The sequence below is a fragment of the Schistocerca nitens genome, chromosome 2 (genome assembly GCF_023898315.1).
Source record: "Schistocerca nitens isolate TAMUIC-IGC-003100 chromosome 2, iqSchNite1.1, whole genome shotgun sequence".
Classification (NCBI taxonomy): Eukaryota; Metazoa; Arthropoda; class Insecta; order Orthoptera; family Acrididae; genus Schistocerca; species Schistocerca nitens.
Window position 1 is genome coordinate 272302973 of NC_064615.1, and position 21505 is coordinate 272324477.

General features: G+C 43.2%; 1 protein-coding gene across 1 annotated transcript in view; it reads left to right on the top strand.

Annotated features, from left to right (window-relative positions):
* LOC126234980 (adhesion G-protein coupled receptor G2-like) overlaps positions 1 to 19524 on the top strand; it is a 118370-nt gene extending 98846 nt beyond the window's left edge. Inside the window, exons 9-10 of the mRNA XM_049943719.1 lie at positions 8673 to 8813; positions 18972 to 19524. Of these exons, the coding sequence (XP_049799676.1) occupies positions 8673 to 8813; positions 18972 to 19242 (412 nt within the window). The 3' untranslated portion in view covers positions 19243 to 19524. The remainder of the gene's footprint in view (positions 1 to 8672; positions 8814 to 18971) is intronic.
* Positions 19525 to 21505: the final 1981 nt, after the last annotated feature.

Sequence of the window (21505 nt, forward strand, 5' to 3'; positions counted from 1 at the left end):
TCGTCGGAGTTGTGCATCCGTATGAATATCATGCATCGCATTTTTGAATCAATAGGATAAACTGCTGTGACTTCTGCTGTGACTGTGATTGGACTATGACTACCTGCATGAAACACAAACGATGCTTTCATAGCCATCATTTTTTCTTGCTTTATTTTTCCATGAGTCGTAAAAAAGAACTTACTTCCATTTGCTTTTTCGGGGCCCACCAGTGAACGGAGCTTCTGTGTGATGCATAACTTTCGTGTTTTTTACTTCATTTTCACCGCTTGAGACGTACCAAAACGTGACCATTATAATCATATTTATGATTATTAAGCCATTCTTAGTTATGGTTTTTAATTTAATGTTTCTTTTTTTCAGCACTGGCAGTTTATTAATTCCACTATCTGGCGACAAGTCCATTTGTAGAAATGTTTCGCGAACTATAAAATGCAAAGTAACAACAAGAAATTGTTTTGGTCGACTTCTGACTCGCTACTGAATGCTAGTAGAATCCATTTTTGTTGCCATTACCTCCCTGTAGACTAAAAGTTTTTTTTATTTGAGCAGCCTTCACAAGTCGAATTTAATGCTAGCACAATGAGCAAACTATATTAAGTGACGTATTATCTTTGTGACTGGAATTTTTACGTATCCTGACAAGTTTTCTCGTGAGTCGGGTTTTCTACAGGAAAATCGGACAATCACACCTAACTCGGGATACTTGGCCACGCAGGTTATACCGTTCGTGCCGTTCCATGAAATGTCAGGCGATATTTCAACGGAGATTCTTCTGGCCATTATCAGCTGTACTTTCGAAAATACACTGTGTTCCCCTATTTAAGGCCCCAATAGCGAACGCGTAGCGTATCCAGTTGTCACCCTGCATTCGATGTGATGACAGGCTTGAACGCAATGACATTCGGCATGTCCAAAGTTCATTCAGACTGACCTGTACTTCCAGGTTACAGGTTGCCATCATTCGGCAGAAACAATGGACGACCGAGCGAGGTGGCGCAGTGGTTAGCATACTGGACTCGCATTCGGGAAGACATCGGTTCAATCCCGCGTCCGGCCACCGTGATTAGGTTTTCCGTGATTTTCCTAAATCGCTCCAGGCAAATGTAGGGATGGTTCCTGTGAAATGGCACGGCCGACTTCCTTCCTGTCCTTTCCTAATCCGATGAGACCGATGACCTCGCTGTTTGGTCTCTTCCCCAAACAACCCAACCCATCCCAAACAATGAACGTTCTGAAGACCTTGATCCACCGACCCCATACCGCCTCAGATGCCTATAACCAGAAAAAGGAACTTGAACACCTACAAACTGTGTTCCTAAACAATGAGTGTACGTCTCGGCAGATACAGAGAGTGCTATAAAAGTACAAATTGCATAATAAGGAAGATGACGAGGCTATCAACGCGACAGCTTATAGGCCACATGTTGCAAATGTTTCCTCGATAGCATAATGTTAAATTGATTTCCGTGTACAATCGAAAATCTCTGCTTCTTTGGGATCGGTGGGGACCATTTAGTGCTCCGCAAGGCAGATATTTTTAAGGTTTCGTGCGAGTACAAATCATATGTGGGGAAAAAGAATCGAAATATTCAGGAGCGCATCGTAGAACACCAGCGGTTCTAGGCGCGCAGTCCGGAACCGCGCGACTGCTAGGTCGGAGGTTCGAATCCTGCCTCGGGCATGGATGCGTGTGGTGTCCTTAGGTTAGTTAGGTTTAAGTAGTTCTAAGTTCTATGGGACTGATGACCACAGCTGTTAACTCCCATAGTGCTCAGAGCCATTTGAACCATTTTGAACACCAGCGGCATACTCGCCTCTTCCAAGCCAGCATATCCACTGTCGCAGAACGCTGTATTTCTACGGGTAGTTCGATGAAATACAATGAAGCAAAAATTCGGCCATAATTCAAACTTCTGGGACTAAATTTTCAATGAACTATCTATCCGCCCCAGCTTCGCACGGATACCACTAGGAATCCATGGCTGGCCGAGTTCTCCTTACGGGCCTCTTCGTGCAGTAACGCATAAAATTCAGAGAAGTGAATATCATCAGTTTCACATAAGTGAAACGATCTAAGCAGCGCACCCCAGGAAACTTCTTAGGAGCAACCTGTCATAGTTAACTGGGGTGTCGAGTGACATCTTGTGGCGATGCTGGGAGAACATCACGGTTTAATTAATACGTTCACAGCCATTGTAAATATTCTATGGGAATCAAGAGTATATGTGTGCGTGGTTTGTTATGCCTTTGAATTTGTAGCGTACTGTGTATTGGAGGCTGTCTGAGTGGGTCATGCCGAAGGGCCAAAAATAAGAGGAAGTGAAACAGAAAAAAACGTACCATATATAGATGCGTAGTCTGTGACAGCGTTCCACTTGTAAATCATAGTATGCACTGATTCATTGTTCACGCACACTGCCGCAATTCTCTGTTGCAGAACCTTTGCGCTAGACTTATTCGCCCTGCCTCGCTAAGTATCGTGTCCACATCTGAGTTTGAGTCAAGGGAAGCAGAAATGTAAATGCTGTCATCTTCTGTGCTGCTGCAACCCTTGCTGAGGTAGCTTTTCGAAAAAGTTTTTAATTTTTTCATAACAAATTAAAAATCACAGACTTTGGGTTCACGTGTTTTTTCGCTATGCAGATTTTTTTCAAACGACTGCTGACGACACTTCGATGTTAAGTAAATCGCTGCCTGTTGATAAAAGAATGTACACGGAACTGTAGTTGCGAATGGCGGTTGCAAATCTGAGAGAAGCAGGAACTGACTGTCTGGAATTGTTGCCTTTTTTCTAAATTCTCCCTCAACCTACTGTAAAAGTCTAAATCTTCTCTATTTTTAAGGTGTGAAGAGGATAGTACCCTCACTTGTATTTCTTTAAGATACTACCAACCCACCAACATTTCTGTGGAATGCTGGTAGTTTTCGGTTTGTACATTTCAGGTTATTCCTTACAGCGAATGAAATGTAGCAATTTCAAATGGACAAAATAATAAGACCTGAATATTTTAAGTCGCGTCCAAACTGACGGCACTGCGCCAGAAATTGTTGTTGGTACGTCAAACAAAATGAGGCGCTCGCAGGTGCTGTTTGGCCTTGGCTGTATCGCGCCAAGCCGACCTGTGGGTCCACGTAGTTCTGCTGTCTACCGCTAGATGGCAATGGCATCCTTTTTACGACAGCCGTTGATTAACTGATCATGTAGTTCATGCAGTCTGCACGATATGTTTCTAATTTATATACACAAACCTCCCTCTTAAACTGGCCTACTTATTCTTAAAAATTGGTCAGGACGAATTGGACGTACACACTGAGGATTCTGTACAAACTTAATTGTATATATAAATAGCTCATCCAATCTGGGAATCAAGAATCTCGACGATTTTTGTCTGTTATCGACATTGATACTGGCAAGAGATCAGTCCCAGGGATTCCAAGCCTTTCGTAAATGTTTTAATTCCAAGTTTAAAGCTAAATAACAAACGACAAAAGAAATATGTTTTTCACGTGATATAATTGTAAATTAGCAATTTTCTAATTTTTTTCCTTTAGTTGCACTGTCGAAGTTTTCTTCTTGCCAAATTTCATGATTCTACGTCAAGGGGACGTACCCTATCAGTTTTAATGAGGGAGCTTGCGAGTATCAAAATATGTGACTTAAATGGCAGTATCCTTTGCTTGCATAAGCAAACGCTTATTATGTAGCCAAAGGAGCATAGACATTAGTATGTGACATAAATTTCAGTTTGATACGTCTACCCATTCCTGAGGAAATCGTGTCTTAACAAACGGAGAGACAGACAGTCTGACGACAAATGAGGATTTTTTCCGTCTGATATAATTAAAAATTTTAGGATTATTTATTTTGATTTTACTGTAAAGCCTTGCTTCTTGCCAAATTTCATGATTCTAGGTCAACAGGAAGTACCGTGTAGGTTCTAATGAGTGAGTTTCCGAATATCGTAATATGTCACATAAATGGCAGTATCTTTTGATTGCACTGACCTAGACCTTAATGTCTAGGTATAAATTTCAGCTCTATATGTGTACCAATTCCTGAGAATAAGGGTTTTGAACATTCGGACAGACAGAGAGATAGATAGACGGTCAAAAAAGTCCGTTTTTACCGCATGAGGTACGGAACCCCCTCTAGGGGTTCAAAATCACGGCAGTAACTTCTGAGATTAGCCTGAATATACAGAAAGAAGCGAACAACGGAATGCAGGCTATATACGTAGAGAAGATTAGTAGAAAGAAGACTGTCCGAAGCCCACATCAGTTACTGCACGAAATCCTGCACTAGAGTAACTGGGTTCGCTGCGTAGCAGACGGCGTCTTTCTGCGATTTTATTGTGTGAAGACAATCGATCTACCATCGATGGGGCGATTTTTCACCACGAAGCGGACTCGGAGTAGCCCATAGACCTGCAGTGGAAGTGTATGCGCTCGAGCAGTGACAGCTGACTGTATCACGCACAGGCCGGCGGGGTTTTCAATAAGGAAGCTCAGTTTATTTTCGACAGTGTACGAGGTGTGTTCGAACAGAAACCGAACGTTTGAAATAGTGCGCCAACCAGCAGATAGAGCGCGCTGCGGCTACTGAGGGCACCTAGCGGTGGGTTTAAGCTACGTTGTCCAAGACGCGACAGTTGGCTGCGACTACGACGCTGCCCCTCCTCTTTTCCCACCCTGGCAGACGGCGACAAGGCCGCAACACGACAGGAGTCGTCGCTGTTTCCCAAGCTCTGGTCGGCGGCGGATTCAAATACATAAGAAAAATAAGAATTCCGATTTTCTTGTTGTAAAAAAGTACTGTATGTTAATGGACCAAAGTTACATCGGCTCCCAGAGTTAGTTTTTCGATACAGATTCTCCTTCTACTTTAAAAAATTGAAAAGTTTCTCTTCCGGTTTTGCGCGTTTTTTCGCTGTATATTACTTCTCTATCGATTGTGAGGAAAGTAAAAGGTACAAAAAATTGATGTTTGCGTATCTTATAGTTTCACATCACTGCTTGATAATAAGGCGTATATTTTTCCGATATTCGTCACAGTTATTGCGGTACTTAATTTACAAGTAACCTACTGCATAAAATTTGAATTGTGTACAGTGAAAAATGTTGTCGCTGGCTACTTTGCGTATGGTTCACGTTAGGTCATACATCGTTGCCGATGAAAAGAAGCTAACATATCGAAATTATTTTTAAAGTTGAGATCAGAATGATATCGATCTCCGTTTCCTTGATTTGGGCTCATATATCTCCGGGAGCGTCGCGACCAGCGGCCAGTTCTGTCGACGCGCAACGTGAATCATGTGGTCATCACACGATAGAGAATGCATTTGTTTTGTTTCGCTGACACATTTGCACCTAATGAAACCATTTTATGTCATATATTTCTCCGGTATGAGTTACTAATATTTCTCCATATGCTCTTGACAATTTCATTTAAAATGCCACGAAATGTAGGTTTCTTAAAAGTAAAGACATGCTGCCTTCAATATATTTTCTTCTCATTCTTGGGAAGAGGATAAATTACTCACCTCTAGTATTTTCTTCTGAACCTGGACGAGGATATCTAAGTAGAAGCAGACGTCCTAACAAAACCAACAAATGTCAAAAATTTACGCTTTTCAATAGAGCGGAAAAACGTTCAAATTAGTTTCATATCAAGACACCAATCTACCGTTTACTTTCAAAGTAAAGGTATTGTAAAATGTAACTTTCTCGTTGTACTTTAGATTTTTCATTTTGTAATGTACTTGCCGTTTTCAATTTTTATCGTAAAAAAAAGAGTAATGCGAAAATTGACCTGCAAGTTCATTTTTATCATTCTAATTCTACATCTGCATGGATTATAATGATTTTCATAACAGGATTGAAAAATTTGCATTAATGGGAAAATAATATATATTTCACTCACCTGCCAGTTTCAACTGTGCACCAATTTCTTCCCAAATTCTGTCTCTGAACAAAGTGTCCCTATATTTAGGGTTCTTCAAATCGTAAAGGCAAGGATGTTGCGAGGACAGCTCACAGCGCATCACATCCTGTGGGTGGCTCATTTCAGTTTTCCTTGACTGGCTCAACATATTTCTGGCAGCCGTACGTCTTTGTGTCGTCCGACTTCCGTCGCAACACTGGTGCCGCAACAGTCGCGCGTCGCATCCCAAACTCGAACTGCGCATGCGCCAGCAGCCAACTTCTGACGTCACGTAGCGACCCGTCGCAGTCGCTAGTGTGCGTCGCGTCTTGGACGACGTACCTTTATTAGCCAACAAACTGAGATTTGCCTCGTATCGCTTGGAACCACAGTCACTGAAGTAAGCACGCGTACAGCCTGCTCGTCGGATTATTGCAACGAAGGAGCTCGAAGAACAACATGTGTGTGTGAAATTCTGCTACAAACTTGGCAAAGCTTTCACAGAGACTTTTCAAATGCTTAGCCAAGCATACGAAGAGTAGTGTATGTGTCGCACGTAGTTCTAAGAGTGGTTTAAACATTTTCAGCAGAGCAGAATGTCGGTCTGTGACTATTCCAAGTCTGGAAATCCATGGGGATAGCGTTCGTGGTGTGATTCGCGGAAATCGTCGTTTAATTGTTCGGAAAATTGCTGAGGACATGAGCATCGGTGTAGGATCATGCCATCATATTTTGAGCGAAAAACTTGAGGTGCTTCGTCTCAGCGCAAAATTCTTACCACATTTGCTGACTGAAGATCAGAAAGAAACCCGTGCTGAAATGTGAGAGGAACTGCATGCCGCTGTTGATGACAGTGAAAACTTTCTTAAGAGCATCGTTACTGCGTGTACGGCTATGATGCTGAAACGAAGAGGCATTCGTCGCAGTGGGTGGGCGAAAGGTCACCTCGTGCAAAAAAAGCACGCATTAGTCGCTCAAAGATCGAGGTGATCTTGGTTGCGTCTTTTGACTACAAAGGCGTTATCCATCACGAATTTGTGCCTCGTGGCCAGATGTTAAACAAGGATGTCTACCAGGGAATCCTAGTGCGCATGAGGAATGCTGTGAGCAGGAAGAGGCGTCAATTATGGGAAAACCGTAGTTGGATGTTGCATCATGACAATGCGCCAGCTCACGCGTCGCTCCTTGTCTGCAGCTGTCTAGCAAAACACCACATTCCCGTTGTGCCCCTTATTTTCCAGACCCAGCTCCGGCAGACTTTTTTCCTGTTTTCCAAACTGAAAAACAAGTTGAAAGGACGTCGTTTCCAAACAACAGAGGAGATACAGGACAATGTGACGAGAAACCTGCGCGCCATCCCACAAAATGTGTTCAAGGAGGCGTTCCAAAACTGGAAGAAACGGTGGGAACGGTGTATTGCCAGTAGACGGTGTAATCTTACCCGCCCACACATCACTATTAAAGTCACTGTCTTAGTATCTTCACTATTTCCAAAAGCTTCGAGAGATCTAAGATACACAAAATAATAACTTTTTACTTATCTTCATTATCTCGTTGTTGTTGTCGGTGGCTCAAAGTCTTGTCTAGGGGTATATTCTTGCAGCTGAAATTTCGATTTCTTAGGTTCTTGATGACTAAATAACTGTTGAAGATTTGTCTTTATTATTCTTGAATTTTATTTTATCCCATTCTTCTAAATCAGACCGACTTAACAAATTTCACTTCTATCAAATCACAAATTACATTGTTGTTGACAAGTTTAGGAAAATATGTGCGTTTCCATCGCCCATTAGTACTTACATTCTGCGGTACTCACAGTTTCATAGAGTTTACAAAGCAAAAGAGTTTACAAAAAAAGATGAATCATCGACGAAATTCATCATCATTTTATGAATTAATCTAGAAATGACTTTAATAATTTCCGTTAGATTGTGTAATTAATAACATGGATTTTAAATATACCAGATATTTTCGTAATTTCAAATATTTTCAAAAGAAGAGTAATTTTAACTGAGTGCATATCGATTGTAACACGTTAATTTCTTTTTATCCATTTTAGCCTGAAATATAATATATTGTATACAAAATCGTATGAATTCTTTTAGTGAAACAGCTGAGATAATTTCAGCCTATGCAAGAATCGATAGTAGACATGGTATCGGTTATTTCTATAAAAAGGTAATGGTAGAGGAGGATGACTCGTTACGAGGGGACTGTTTTGAAGGGGACAGTGCTTAAAATGTAGTACAAGAAGCAATGAAGCTGAGACAGTACTTTTTTTTTCAACACATCTCGTACACCTGAAGATGGCAATAAGACTGTGCGAAAAAATATCGTGCAGCCAGATACAGACATCCTGCAGTTCACTCAAAATTTCACGGAACAATCTAGACGCGCGGTCTTTGGGCGTTGCCACGGTTCGCGCGGCTCCTTTCACCGGACGTTTGAGTCCTCCCTCGGGCATGGACGTGTGTACTGACCATAGCGTAAGTTAGTTTATTTAGATTAAGTAGTGTGTAAGTCTAGTGACCGATGACCTCAGCAATCTGGTCCCATAGGAACTTACCACAGATTTCCAAATTTTTCACGGAACAATCTCTACACCAGGAGAGCTTTTAATTTTCACAACGTCCATGTCGTTTACGTTTTGCTGAGGCTAATGGACTGTTGACGAAGTGCTATGCAGCTATGTGTAAGTCCAGTGGCTGTAGGTCATGTGAAGCTCTCACGTGTACGGGTGTGTGCGCAGACACGGGCCGTCGATGCTGCGGCGCCGGCTGATGACGGCGGTGATGCTGTTCTTCCTGCTGGGCGTGCCGTGGGCGCTCGGACCTCCCGCTAGAACCTTGTGGCTCGCCTACCTCTTCTGCATCACCGCCACGCCGCACGGGTGAGTATGCTTACCGACACAGGCGGCCCACTGCACCACGTACATACACTCCGTCGGTAAAGTGAAGAACGAGCTGGAGAGTCCCCACTCTCTATCTACGCAACTACGTCACAAGGTGCAAGGTTGTTCCCTAATGTTGTTATACCGGGCCTTCGGTATTGCGGCTCAGCCCTAAAGATTAACTCAGACTGAGAGGAACTGCACTATAGAAGAGCAGCGCGGCGCGACGCAACCAAATACACACTGAAGAGCCAAACAAACTGGTACACCTGCCTAATCTCCGTGAGCACGGAGAAATGCCGCAACACGACGTGGTGTGGACTCGACTAAAGTCTGAAGTAGTGCTGGAAGGAATTGACACCGTGAATCCTGCAGGGCTGTCCGTAAATTCGTAAGAGTGAGAGCAGGTGGAGATCTCTTCTGAACAGCACGTTGCAAGCGATCCCAGAATTGCTCATTAATGCTCACGTCTGGAGAGTGTGGTTGCCAGCGGAGGTGTTTCAACTCAGAAGAGTCTTCCTGGAGCAATTCTGTAGCAGTTCTGGACGTGGGCTGTGTCTCATTGTCCTGCTGGAATTGCCCAAGTATGTTATAATGAACAATGGACATGAATGGATGCAAGTGATCAGGCAGGATGCTTATGTACGTGTCACCTGTCAGAGTCGTATCTAGAGGTATCAGGAGTCCCATATTACTGCAGCTGCACACGCCCCACACCATTACAGAGCCTCCACTAGCTTGAACAGTCCCCCACTGATATGCAGGGTCCATGGGTTCCTGAGGTTATCTCCATACCCGTACACGTCCATCCATTCCATACAATTTGAGACGAGTCTCGTCCGACCAGGCAACATCTTTCCATTCATCAACAGTCCAATGTCGGTGTGACAGGCCCAGGCGGGCCGTAAACCTTTGTACCGTGCCTTCATCAAGGTTACATAAGTGGGCCTTCGGCTCCGAAAGCTCATATCGATGATGTTTCGCTAAATGGTTCGTACGCTGAAGCTTGTTGATGGCCCAGCATTGAAATCTGCTGCAATTTGCGGAAGGTTTGCACTTCTGTAAACTTGAACGATTCTCTTCAGTCGTCGTTGGTCCTGTTTTTGCAGGACCTTTCTCCGGGAGCAGTGATATCGGATATTTGATGTTTTACCGGATTCCTGATGTGGTCGTACGGGAAAATCCCCACTTCATCGCTATCTCAGAGATGCAGTGTCCCATCGCTCGTTCGCCAACTGTTACTCCACGTTCAGACTCACTTAAATCTTGATCAGTTGCCATTATAGCACCAGTAACCGACCTAACAACTGCGACAGATACTTGTCTTATATAGGCGTTGCCGACCGCAGCGCCATATTCCGTCCGTTTACATACCTCTGTATTTAAATATTTATGTCTATAGAAGTTTCTTTGGCGATTCAGTGTTGTTTACATGAAATCGTATGACACAGAACGCTCTACGCGGCGACGGAACTGCACGGCGTAGCGCTGCAAGGCAAAGCGTTCACAAAAGAGCAGTCACTTTTCATTGCTGTACATATTCTGAGTGCTTAATCCTGAAATTTATACACGTCTGTCCAATGCACATAGAATCACAGTCTTTACACCTTAGCTGGTGTATGCCTGCTTTCTTGAATTTATCTATGGTGGTGTTGGGTATTTTTAATCTTTTCTTTGGTGTGTTGGTTGTTTTGCACGCTACGTGTTTACATTCTTTTCTCATGATGTTGCCTATTATGTTTGTTGTCAAATGTTAGGTGTGCCATGTTTTCTTACTTTTTATGATTTCTTCATCTTGTGGGCCTTGTGTGTTCTCTGTTGCTGGCGTGCTGTAAATATTAACGTCCTTTGGAATTTAAATAGAAAACAGAACAAAATAATGGACGTAAAAAGGTGAAATATATGTCTTCTCAACCAATCATATGTTGATGTTGTGAAACGTTTGGGTGACACTTTGCTTATTCTTTCACTACTTAGTAATTTGGATGATTTACCACATGACCTAATGCAAGACCCCAATTATAAACTTTGCTTAGGTCATTAATGAACTCTAGTGTCATTGTGACGACCGTAATTCTGTTACTATGGTCTCAAATTTTTGAAACAGGCGACCCCATAGCATTCAGTACTGGACAAAGGAAGTGAAATTATATTCACATTTCATCGAGAGTGAACACACCACCATTTGACGGTGACGTTCCTTTCGGGTTTGTAGCATTCTCTCGACCCCTATTGTGAACCGACCTTCAGTGTATGTACTGACGCCAAATTGCCCACCAGACGCCTCTATGCAGACACGTGATTTTGGCGGTGTCACACGAAGAAACAAATGGCCACTCGTGGCAAGTGAGTCTCAGTGCCTGAATGGTTCTCCAGCGGAGCTGCAGTAGACTCGCTGCCTGCACGGAGACGACTGAAACAAGAAATTCGCCCACGTTCACAACAGTACCGAGAAGACCCTGCGCCCTTGCAGACACGCCAAAACTGCGCTTCCTCCCCTCGCCTCCCTCCCCCACCGAAAAGCTATCGCATGTTTAAAAAGTTTCGATTAATTTTTGAAAATAGGTTTAACAGTAGGAATTTGTGAAGTTCGGTGGCAGGAGGAACAAGACTTTAGGTCAGGTGAATACAGGGTTATAAATACAAAATCAAATAGGGGTAATGCAGGAGTAGGTTTAATAATGAATAAAAAAATAGGATTGCGGGTAAACTACTACAAACAGCATAGTGAACGCATTATTGTGGCCAAGATAGACACGAAGCCAACGCCTACTACAGTAGTACAAGTTTATATGCCAACTAGCTCTGCAGATGATGAAGAAATTAAAGAAATGTATGATGAGATAAAAGAAATTATTCAGGTAGTGAAGGGAGACGAAAATTTAATAGTCATGGGTGACTGGAATTCGAGAGTAGGGAAAGGGAGAGAAGGAAACATAGTAGGTGAATATGGATTGGGGGTAACAAATGAAAGAGGAAGCCGTCTGGTAGAATATTGCACAGAGCATAACTTAATCATAGCTAACACTTGGTTCAAGAATCATAAAAGAAGATTGTACACCTGGAAGAATCCTGGAGATAGTAAAAGGTATCAGATAGATTATATAATGGTAAGACAGAGATTTAGGAACCAGGTTTTAAATTGTAAGACATTTCCAGGGGCAGATGTGGACTCTGACCACACTCTATTGGTCATGAACTGTAGATTAAAACTGAAGAAACTGCAGAAAGGTGGGAATGTAAGGAGATGGGACCTGGATAAACTGAAAGAACCAGAGGTTGTACAGAGTTTCAGGGAGAGCATAAGGGAACAATTGACAAGAATGGGGAAAGAAATACAATAGAAGAAGAATGGGTAGCTCTGAGGGATAAAGTAGTGAAGGCAGCAGAGGATCAAGTAGGTAAAAAGACGAGGGATAGTAGAAATCCTTGGGTAACAGAAGAAATTTTGAATTCAATTGATGAAAGGAGAAAATATAAAAATTCAGTAAATGAAGCAGGCAAAAAGAAATACAACCGTTTCAAAAATGAGATCGACAGGAAGTGCAAAATGTCTAAGCAGGGATGACTAGAGGACAAATGTAAGGATGTAGAGGCATATCTCACTAGGGGTAAGATAGATACTGCATACAGGTAAATTAAAGAGACCTTTGGAGATAAGAGAACCAGTTGTATGCATTCAAGAGCTTTGATGGAAACCCAGTTCTAAGCAAAGAAGGGAAAGCAGAAAGGTGGAAGGAGTATATAGAGGGTCTATACAAGTGCAATGTACTGGAGGACAATATTATGGAAATGGAAGAGGATGTAGATGAAGACGAAATGGGAGATATGATACTGCGTGAAGAGTTTGACAGAGCACTGAAAGATCTGAGTCGAAACAAGGCCCCGGGAGTAGACAACATTCCATTAGAACTACTGACGGCCTTGGGAGAGCCAGACATGACTCAACTCTACCATATAGTGAGCAAGATGTATGAGACAGGGGAAATACCCTCAGCCTTCAAGAAGAATATAATAATTCCAATCCCAAAGAAAGTAGGTGTTGACAGATCTGAAAATTACCGAACTATCAGTTTAATAAGTCACAGCTGCAAAATACTAACGCGAATTCCTTACAGACGAATGGAAAAACTGGTAGAAGCCGACCTCGGGGAAGATCAGTTTGGAGTCTGTAGAAATGTTGGACCACGTGAGGCAATACTCACGACTTATCTTAGATTAAGATTAAGGAAAGGCAAACCTACGTTTGTAGCATTTGTAGACTTAGAGAAAGCCTTTGACAATGTTGACTGGAATACCATCTTTCAAATTCTAAAAGTGGCAGGGGTAAAATACAGGGAGCGAAAGGCTATTTACAATTTGTACAGAAAGCAGATGGCAATTATAAGAATCGAGGTGTATGACAGAGAAGCAGTGGTTGCGAAGGGAGTAGCCTCTCCCCGATGTTATTCAATCTGTATATTGAGCAAGCAGTAAAGGAAACAAAAGAAAAATTCGGAGTAGGTATTAAAATCCATGGAGAAGAAATAACAACTTTGAGATTCACCGATGATTTTGTAATTCTGTCAGAGACAGCAAAGGACTTGGAAGAGCAGTTGAACGGAATGGACAGTGTCTTGAAAGGAGGATATAAGATGAACTTCAACAAAAGCAAAACGAGGATTATGGAATGTAGTCGAATTAAGTCGGGTGATGCTGCGGGGATTAGATTAGGTAATGAGACACTTAAAGTAGTAAAGGAATTTTGATATTTGGGGAGCAAAATAACTGATGATGGTCGAAGTAGAGATGATATAAAATGTAGACTGGCAATGGCAAGGAAAGCGTTTCTGAAGAAGAGAAATTTGTTAACATTGAGTATAGATTTAAGTGTCAGGAAGTCGTTTCTGAAAGTATTTGTATGGAGTGTAGCCATGTATGGAAGTGAAACATGGACGATAAAGAAGAAGAGAATAGAAGCTTTCGAAATGTGGTGCTATAGAAGAATGCTGAAGATTAGATGGGTAGATCACATAACTAATGAGGAGGCATTGAATAGAATTGGGGAAAAGATGAGTTTGTGGCACAACTTGACAAGAAGATGGGACCGGTTGGTAGGACATGTTCTGAGGCATCAAGGGATCACAAATTTAGCATTGAGGGGCAGCGTGGAGGGTAAAAATCGTAGAGGGAGACCAAGAGATGAATACACTTAGCAGATTCAGAAGGATGTAGGCTGCAGTAGGTACAGGGAGATGAAGAAGCTTGCACAGGATAGGGTAGCATGGAGAGCTGCATCAAACCAGTCTCAGGACTGAAGACTACAACAACAACAGGTTTAATAAATGAGAAGCGCAGCGAAACCGATTGACCAGTGAGGTTTTATGTAATTCTTACCTGAGTTAGAGGTGACGCAGTGGTTAGACACTGGACTCGCATTCGGGAGGACGACATCGCTCCAGGAAAATGCCGGGATGGTTCCTTTCAAAGGGCACGGCCGACTTCCTTCCCTAATCCGATGAGACCGATGACCACGCTGTCTGGTCTCCTTCCCCAAAACAACCAACCAACCAACCTTACCTGAGTTAAACATTTAGCAAAGTGATTAGCAGAGAATAATAAGACTTTCGATGTATTCGTATATGTTAGAGTTCCTTTCATATTAGAGTGACGACAGAATAGTTAACGCAGAGTTAAGACCCACTCGCAGTGGTATTACGACGCCAGATGCTTGAGGAATGCAGCCGACGACGAAAGGCAGAGCGTACAGTTATGCAGTGATCTTGAGGCGTACTTTTGTTTATAGGAAATTTTAATATGGACGAACAGAGTATAGCTGTCTATCAGGACAACGACTATCTCCTGTTATATTAAACTTCCTGGCAGACTAAAACTATGTGTCAGACCGAGAATCGAACTCGGGCTCTTTGCATTTCGAGGGCGATTGTTGTAATAATTAAGCTGAAGAGAGAAAAATTCGTTCTGTAGACATCCCCAAGAATGAGCACTTGCCATTGAAAGGCAAAGGTCCAGAGTTCGACTCTCGGTTCGGCAGACAGTTTTAATCTGCCAGGAAGTTTCATATCAGCACACTCCGCTGCAAAGTGAAAATTAATTATGGCTACATTCTCTAATATTATTACTGGCCGCAGAAGACTTAGTCATGAGTTCTTTTTATTTACGCAGCAGATCGTATCAACCGAAAGTTCCTAACAGTAAATGCACTAACTGAGAGACAAATAATTACATATCAACTTCATCTTTTTGCTTCCTTCTTTTACCATAGCGTCTTACTCCAGCTCTCACACTGTGGAAATCGGGAGCCTTCAGAAAAATAGCATATTTACTTTAGTATCCGCTCGCCGACATTTGAGGTCCTGCAATGCAGCAGTAAAGTAGCAGAAAGAAATCCAATGTTGAACCTGAGTGACCTGTGAAGGCGACAAGTGTGCATTTTTTTAATGTTTGTATGTCTATTGCTATAAAGTCTGGTACGGCAGCAGTGCCACCTATCTGCAGCCCCTGTCAATGTCCTCCACGCTCGCTATTTTTAGATTTCCGCTGGAGGTCGAACGTACTCGTAAATGTCCACCTGCACTGAAGGTTGAGGATTCATAGCCCATCGATGCGAATCAGTTACGTGAAACCAGACACCACACATTCATCTAACTGATTCCTCTTGATGGGCAATGAATAAACAACATTCAGTGTGCATGCACATCTACATTCGGCCTCCAGCGGCAATCTAAAATTAGCGAGCATGGAGGAAATGGACAGAGATTGTGAATAGGTGGCGCTAAGTGGGAATATGAGTTGACTGGGGAGCATGTCGAGGTAGTCCACACACTTGCGATAAACACTGTGTCCATGTGGAGCAGTGGTTAATACAACTGCTTAGTAAGCAGGGCATCACATTTCCCAGTCCTGGTCCAGCACGTATTTTCACTCTTCGCTGTTGATTCCGCACCAAGTTTTGCTGCATTGATATCATCAGTTCCTAATACTGCCTCGGGCATGGATGTGTGTGATGTCCTTAGGTTAGTTATGTTTAAGTAGTTCTAAGTCCAAGGGACTGATGTCCTCAGAAGTTCAGTCCCATAGTGCTCAGAGCCTTTTGAACCATCGTCAGTTACTTTCCTTTCCCCTTTCTTTTCCTTTCCTTCCCTTTCCTTTCCTTTCCTTTCCTTTCCTTTCCTTTCCTTTCCTTTCCTTTCCTTTCTTTTCCTTTCCTTTTCTTTCTCCTCACAGCTGTGAATTCTGCGTGGTGTCCGTTCGGACACGACTGAAGGAGTGGATACCACGCATTCGTACACTGAAGAGGCAAAGAAACTGGTACACTTGCCTAATCTCGTGTAGGGCCCAGTCAGCAGGGAGAAGTGTCGCAACGCGATGTGGCGTGGACTCGACTCAAGTCTGAAGTAGTGTTGAAGGGAAGCGACACCATGAATCCTGCTGGGCTCTCCATAGGTCCGAAAGAGTACGAAGTGGTGGAGATCTCTTCCGAACAGCACGTTGCAAGGCATCCAAGATATGTTCAATAATGTTCCTGTCTGGAGAGTCTGGTGGCCAGCGGAAGTGTTTAAATTCGGAAGAGTGTTCCTGGAGCCCCTTTGTAGCAATTCTGGGCGTGTGAGGTGTCACATTGTGCTACTGGAATTGCTCAATCCGTCGAAATGCACAATGGACACGAATGGATGTAGGTGATCGCCGGCCGCTGTGACCGAGCGGTTCTAGGTGCTTCAGTCCGGAACTGCGCTGCTGCTACGGTCGCAGGTTCGAATCCTGCCTCGGGCATGAACGTCCTTAGGTTAGTTAGGTTTAAGTAGTTCTAAGTCTAGGGGACTGATGACCTCAGATGTTAAGTCCCATAGTGCTTATACCCATTTGAACCATTTTTGTAGGTGATCAGACAGGATGCTTCCGTACGTGTCACCTGTCAGAGTCGTATCTTGAGATACACGCTCCACACCATCACAGAGTCTTTTAATAATTTTACATGGGTAACTGCATTCATCTTTTAATGTATCACAATTGGTTTCTATGATAGTCATCAATTTTAATAAGTCTGCTACATGCATTTTATCTAATGTGCTTTTATCAGATTATGTTTTTGCGTAAATGATGATTGCATATAAGCAAGCCCACAGTAGCGACATCTAGGAAGGCTGTAGGCAAACAGATTTCTGGATGCTACTGTACCTCAGTAGCTAGTTGGCAATAATCACTATGTGTACTATGTGGCCTGTTCTACACCATATTTTAAATCTATCTGACGATGCTATGCTGATTTTATTTATATGTTTTGACGATGCCATTATGGCTGTATCACTTCAGGACATGGTGTAAAAAAGGTACGTTATACCATATTTTATCTGTACATTTCCCTGGTGTATGACAGTATATTATGATACATATTGCTGTTTTATGTTAAAAGACACACTGCTCACTAGATGTATATATTTATATATTTTAGATCTGAAGATGGTCATTACAGACTGAAACCGGTCATCGTTTAAAGAATTCATTTGTGATCAGAGACTGGAATAAAAAAGCATTTTAAAGAGAGACAGTTTAACGGTTACCAGAATGATGAATGTGGGTTCTCCTACCCGTTGTGTTCCTGTCTTCTGACTCGGAGACGAAGCCTTTCCCTCATTCCGTAACTATGAACAGACACAACTGTCACATTGTAATTTGCTACAAGTACAGTAGTTATACACTTAAGTGCCAAAGAAAATGGTTTACATGGGTATTCAAATACAGAGATATGTAAACAGGCAGAAGACGGCGCTGTGGTCGGCAACGCCTATATAAAACACGTATCTGTCGCAGTTGTGGGATCGGTTACTGCTCCTGCAATGGCAGGTCATCAAGATTTAAGTGAGTTTGAACGTGGTGTTAGCAGTCAGTGCACGAGCGATGGGACACAGCATCTCCGAGGTAGCAATGAACTGGGGCTTTCCCCGTACGACTATTTCACGAGTGTACCGTGACTATCAGGAATCCGGTAAAACATCACATCTCCACCCGGAAAAAGATCCTGCAAGAATGAGACCAAAGATGACTAAAGAGAATCGTTCAAGGTTACAGAAGTGCAACCCTTCCGCAAATTGCAGATTTCAGTGCTGGGCCATCAACAAGTCTCAGCGTGTGAACCATTCAATGAAACATCATCGATGTGGGCTTTCGGTGCCAAGGCTGATGACTGCATGACACCAAGCTTTACGCCTCACGTGGGCCCATCAACAGTGACATTGGACTGTTGATGACTGGAAACATGTTGCCTGGTCAGACGAGTGTCGTTTCAAATTGTATCGAGCGGGTGGACGTGTACGCGTATGGAGACCTCATGAATCCATGGACTCTTCATGTCAGCAGGGAACTGTTCAAGCTGGTGGCTCTGTTATGTATGGGGCGTGTGCAGTTGGAGTGATATGGAACCTCTGAAATGTCTAGATACGACTCTGACAGATGACACCTACATCCATTCATGTCCATTGCGCATTTCGACGGATTGAGCAGTTCCAGTAGCACAACGTCCAGAATTGCTACCGAGGGGCTGCAGGAAGACTCTTCCGAGTTTAAACACTTCCGCTGGCCACCAGACTCCCCAGACATGAACATTATTGAGCATATCTTGTATGCCTTGCAACGTGCTGTTCGGAAGAGATCTTCACCACTTCGTACTCTTTCGGATTTTTGGACAGCCCTGCAGGATTCATGGTGGCCATTCCCTCCAACACTACTTCAGACTTTAGTCGAGTCGACGCCACATCGTGTTGCAGCACTTCTCCGTGCTCACGGGTGCCCTACACAAGATTATGCAGGTGTACCAGTTTATTTGGCTCTTCAGTATACGAATGTGTGGCATCTCCTCCTTCAGCCGTGTCCGAACGGACACCAAGCAGAATTCACTGCTGTGAGGAGAAAGGAAAGGAACTGATGATATCAACTGGAATAAAAAATCATTTTACAATATTTGATCACTGTTTGTACACGCGATTATGTCGCAGTTGCTGTCTCTCTTTGTTTTATTGTTATTTACACCCCCTCTGTGTCTGTGCTCTGGAATATTTTGCCATACCGTCGGCATGGCTCTGCTCGTGTAAAAGACACTTGGTGTAGTACATGGTACACTCTTTTGTGCGGTACTGACGTGATACCGCGCCTTGCCTGCAGGCTGGTGTTGTTCCTGTTCTTCGTGCTCGGGGAACCACAGCTGCGCGCCAAGTGGTGGGCTACCTTCCAGTCGTGGCTGCCTGCAGACACTTGCTACCTTGACAAGATGGCGGCCAGGAGCTCGCAGGGCCGGTCCTCGTCCACCACCACCACCACCACCACCGCTACAGCAGCTGTGGCCCCACCAGTCAAGGAGCATGCCGCTGTGTCCGCCTCGGCCAGCTTCTCCAGTGAGGGGGCCAACAGTTCTGTCTCCATCAGCAGATACTGAACGCCGTCCACAGCAACAACTAGTACTGCCGTGTGTCGCGCGTGCTGAAGCGTCAGACTTCAGACAAGGGAAAGAAATAGTTCTTCAAGTGACCAGAATGCACCATGTCCTCGTTCATTACCTACACTATTTAAAACTATGAGAGATTCAAAGCCATTTGTTTCTTTTGCAGTGGATCGAAACTTATTACAGATCAACGTTCAAATGTATGGAATGTGACTTACAACTATATCAGCAAGTATTAACATATGACAGTAGATGTATACCAAAGATTTACGTATCTATCTACATCTACATCTATACTCCGCGAGCCACCTTACGGTGTGTGGCGGAGGGTACTTATTGTACCACTATCTGATCCCCCCTTCCCTGTTCCATTCACGAATTGTGCGTGGGAAGAACGACTGCTTGTAAGTCTCCGTATTTGCTCTAATTTCTCGGATCTTTTCGTTGTGATCATTACGCGAGATATATGTGGGCGGTAGTAATATGTTGCCCATCTCTTCCCGGAATGTGCTCTCTCGTAATTTCGATAATAAACCTCTCCGTATTGCGTAACGCCTTTCTTGAAGTGTCCGCCACTGGAGCTTGTTCAGCATCTCCGTAACGCTCTCGCGCTGACTAAATGTCCCCATGACGAATCGCGCTGCTTTTCGCTGGATCATGTCTATCTCTTCTATTAATCCAACCTGGTAAGGGTCCCATACTGATGAGCAATACTCAAGAATCGGACGAACAAGCGTTTTGTAAGCTACTTCTTTCGTCGATGAGTCACATTTTCTTAGAATTCTTCCTATGAATCTCAACCTGGCGCCTGCTTTTCCCACTATTTGTTTTATGTGATCATTCCACTTCAGATCGCTCCGGATAGTAACTCCTAAGTATTTTACGGTCGTTACCGCTTCCAATGATTTACCACCTATGGCATAATCGTACTGGAATGGATTTCTGCCCCTATGTATGCGCATTATATTACATTTATCTACGTTTAGGGAAAGCTGCCAGCTGTCGCACCATTCATTAATCCTCTGCAGGTCTTCCTGGAGTACGTACGAGTCTTCTGATGTTGCTACTTTCTTGTAGACAACCGTGTCATCTGCAAATAGCCTCACGGAGCTACCGATGTTGTCAACTAAGTCATTTATGTATATTGTAAACAATAAAGGTCCTATCACGCTTCCTTGCGGTACTCCCGAAATTACCTCTACATCTGCAGATTTTGAACCGTTAAGAATGACATGTTGTGTTCTTTCTTCTAGGAAATCCTGAATCCAATCACAAACCTGGTCCGATATTCCGTAAGCACGTATTTTTTTCACTAAACGTAAGTGCGGAACCGTATCAAATGCCTTCCTGAAGTCCAGGAATACGGCATCAATCTGCTCGCCAGTGTCTACGGCACTGTGAATTTCTTGGGCAAATAGGGCGAGCTGGGTTTCACATGATCTCTGTTTGCGGAATCCATGTTGGTTATGATGAAGGAGATTTGTATTATCTAAGAACGTCATAATACGAGAACACAAAACATGTTCCATTATTCTACAACAGATTGACGTAAGTGAAATAGGCCTATAATTATTCGCATCTGATTTATGACCCTTCTTGAAAATGGGAACGACCTGTGCTTTCTTCCAGTCGCTAGGTACTTTACGTTCTTCCAGAGATCTACGATAAATTGCTGATAGAAAGGGGGCAAGTTCTTTAGCATAATCACTGTAGAATCTTAAGGGTATCTCGTCTGGTCCGGATGCTTTTCCGCTACTAAGTGATAGCAGTTGTTTTTCAATTCCGATATCGTTTATTTCAATATTTTCCATTTGGGCGTCCGTGCGACGGCTGAAGTCAGGGACCGTGTTACGATTTTCCGCAGTGAAACAGTTTCGGAACACTGAATTCAGTATTTCTGCCTTTCTTCGGTCGTCCTCTGTTTCGGTGCCATCGTGGTCAACGAGTGACTGAATAGGGGATTTAGATCCGCTTACCGATTTTACATATGACCAAAACTTTTTAGGGTTCTTGTTTAGATTGTTTGCCAATGTTTTATGTTCGAATTCGTTGAATGCTTCTCTCATTGCTCTCTTTACGCTCTTTTTCGCTTCGTTCAGCTTTTCCTTATCAGCTATGATTCGACTACTCTTAAACCTATGGTGAAGCTTTCTTTGTTTCCGTAGTACCTTTCGTACATGATTGTTATACCACGGTGGATCTTTCCCCTCGCTTTGGACCTTAGTCGGTACGAACTTATCTAAGGCGTACTGGACGA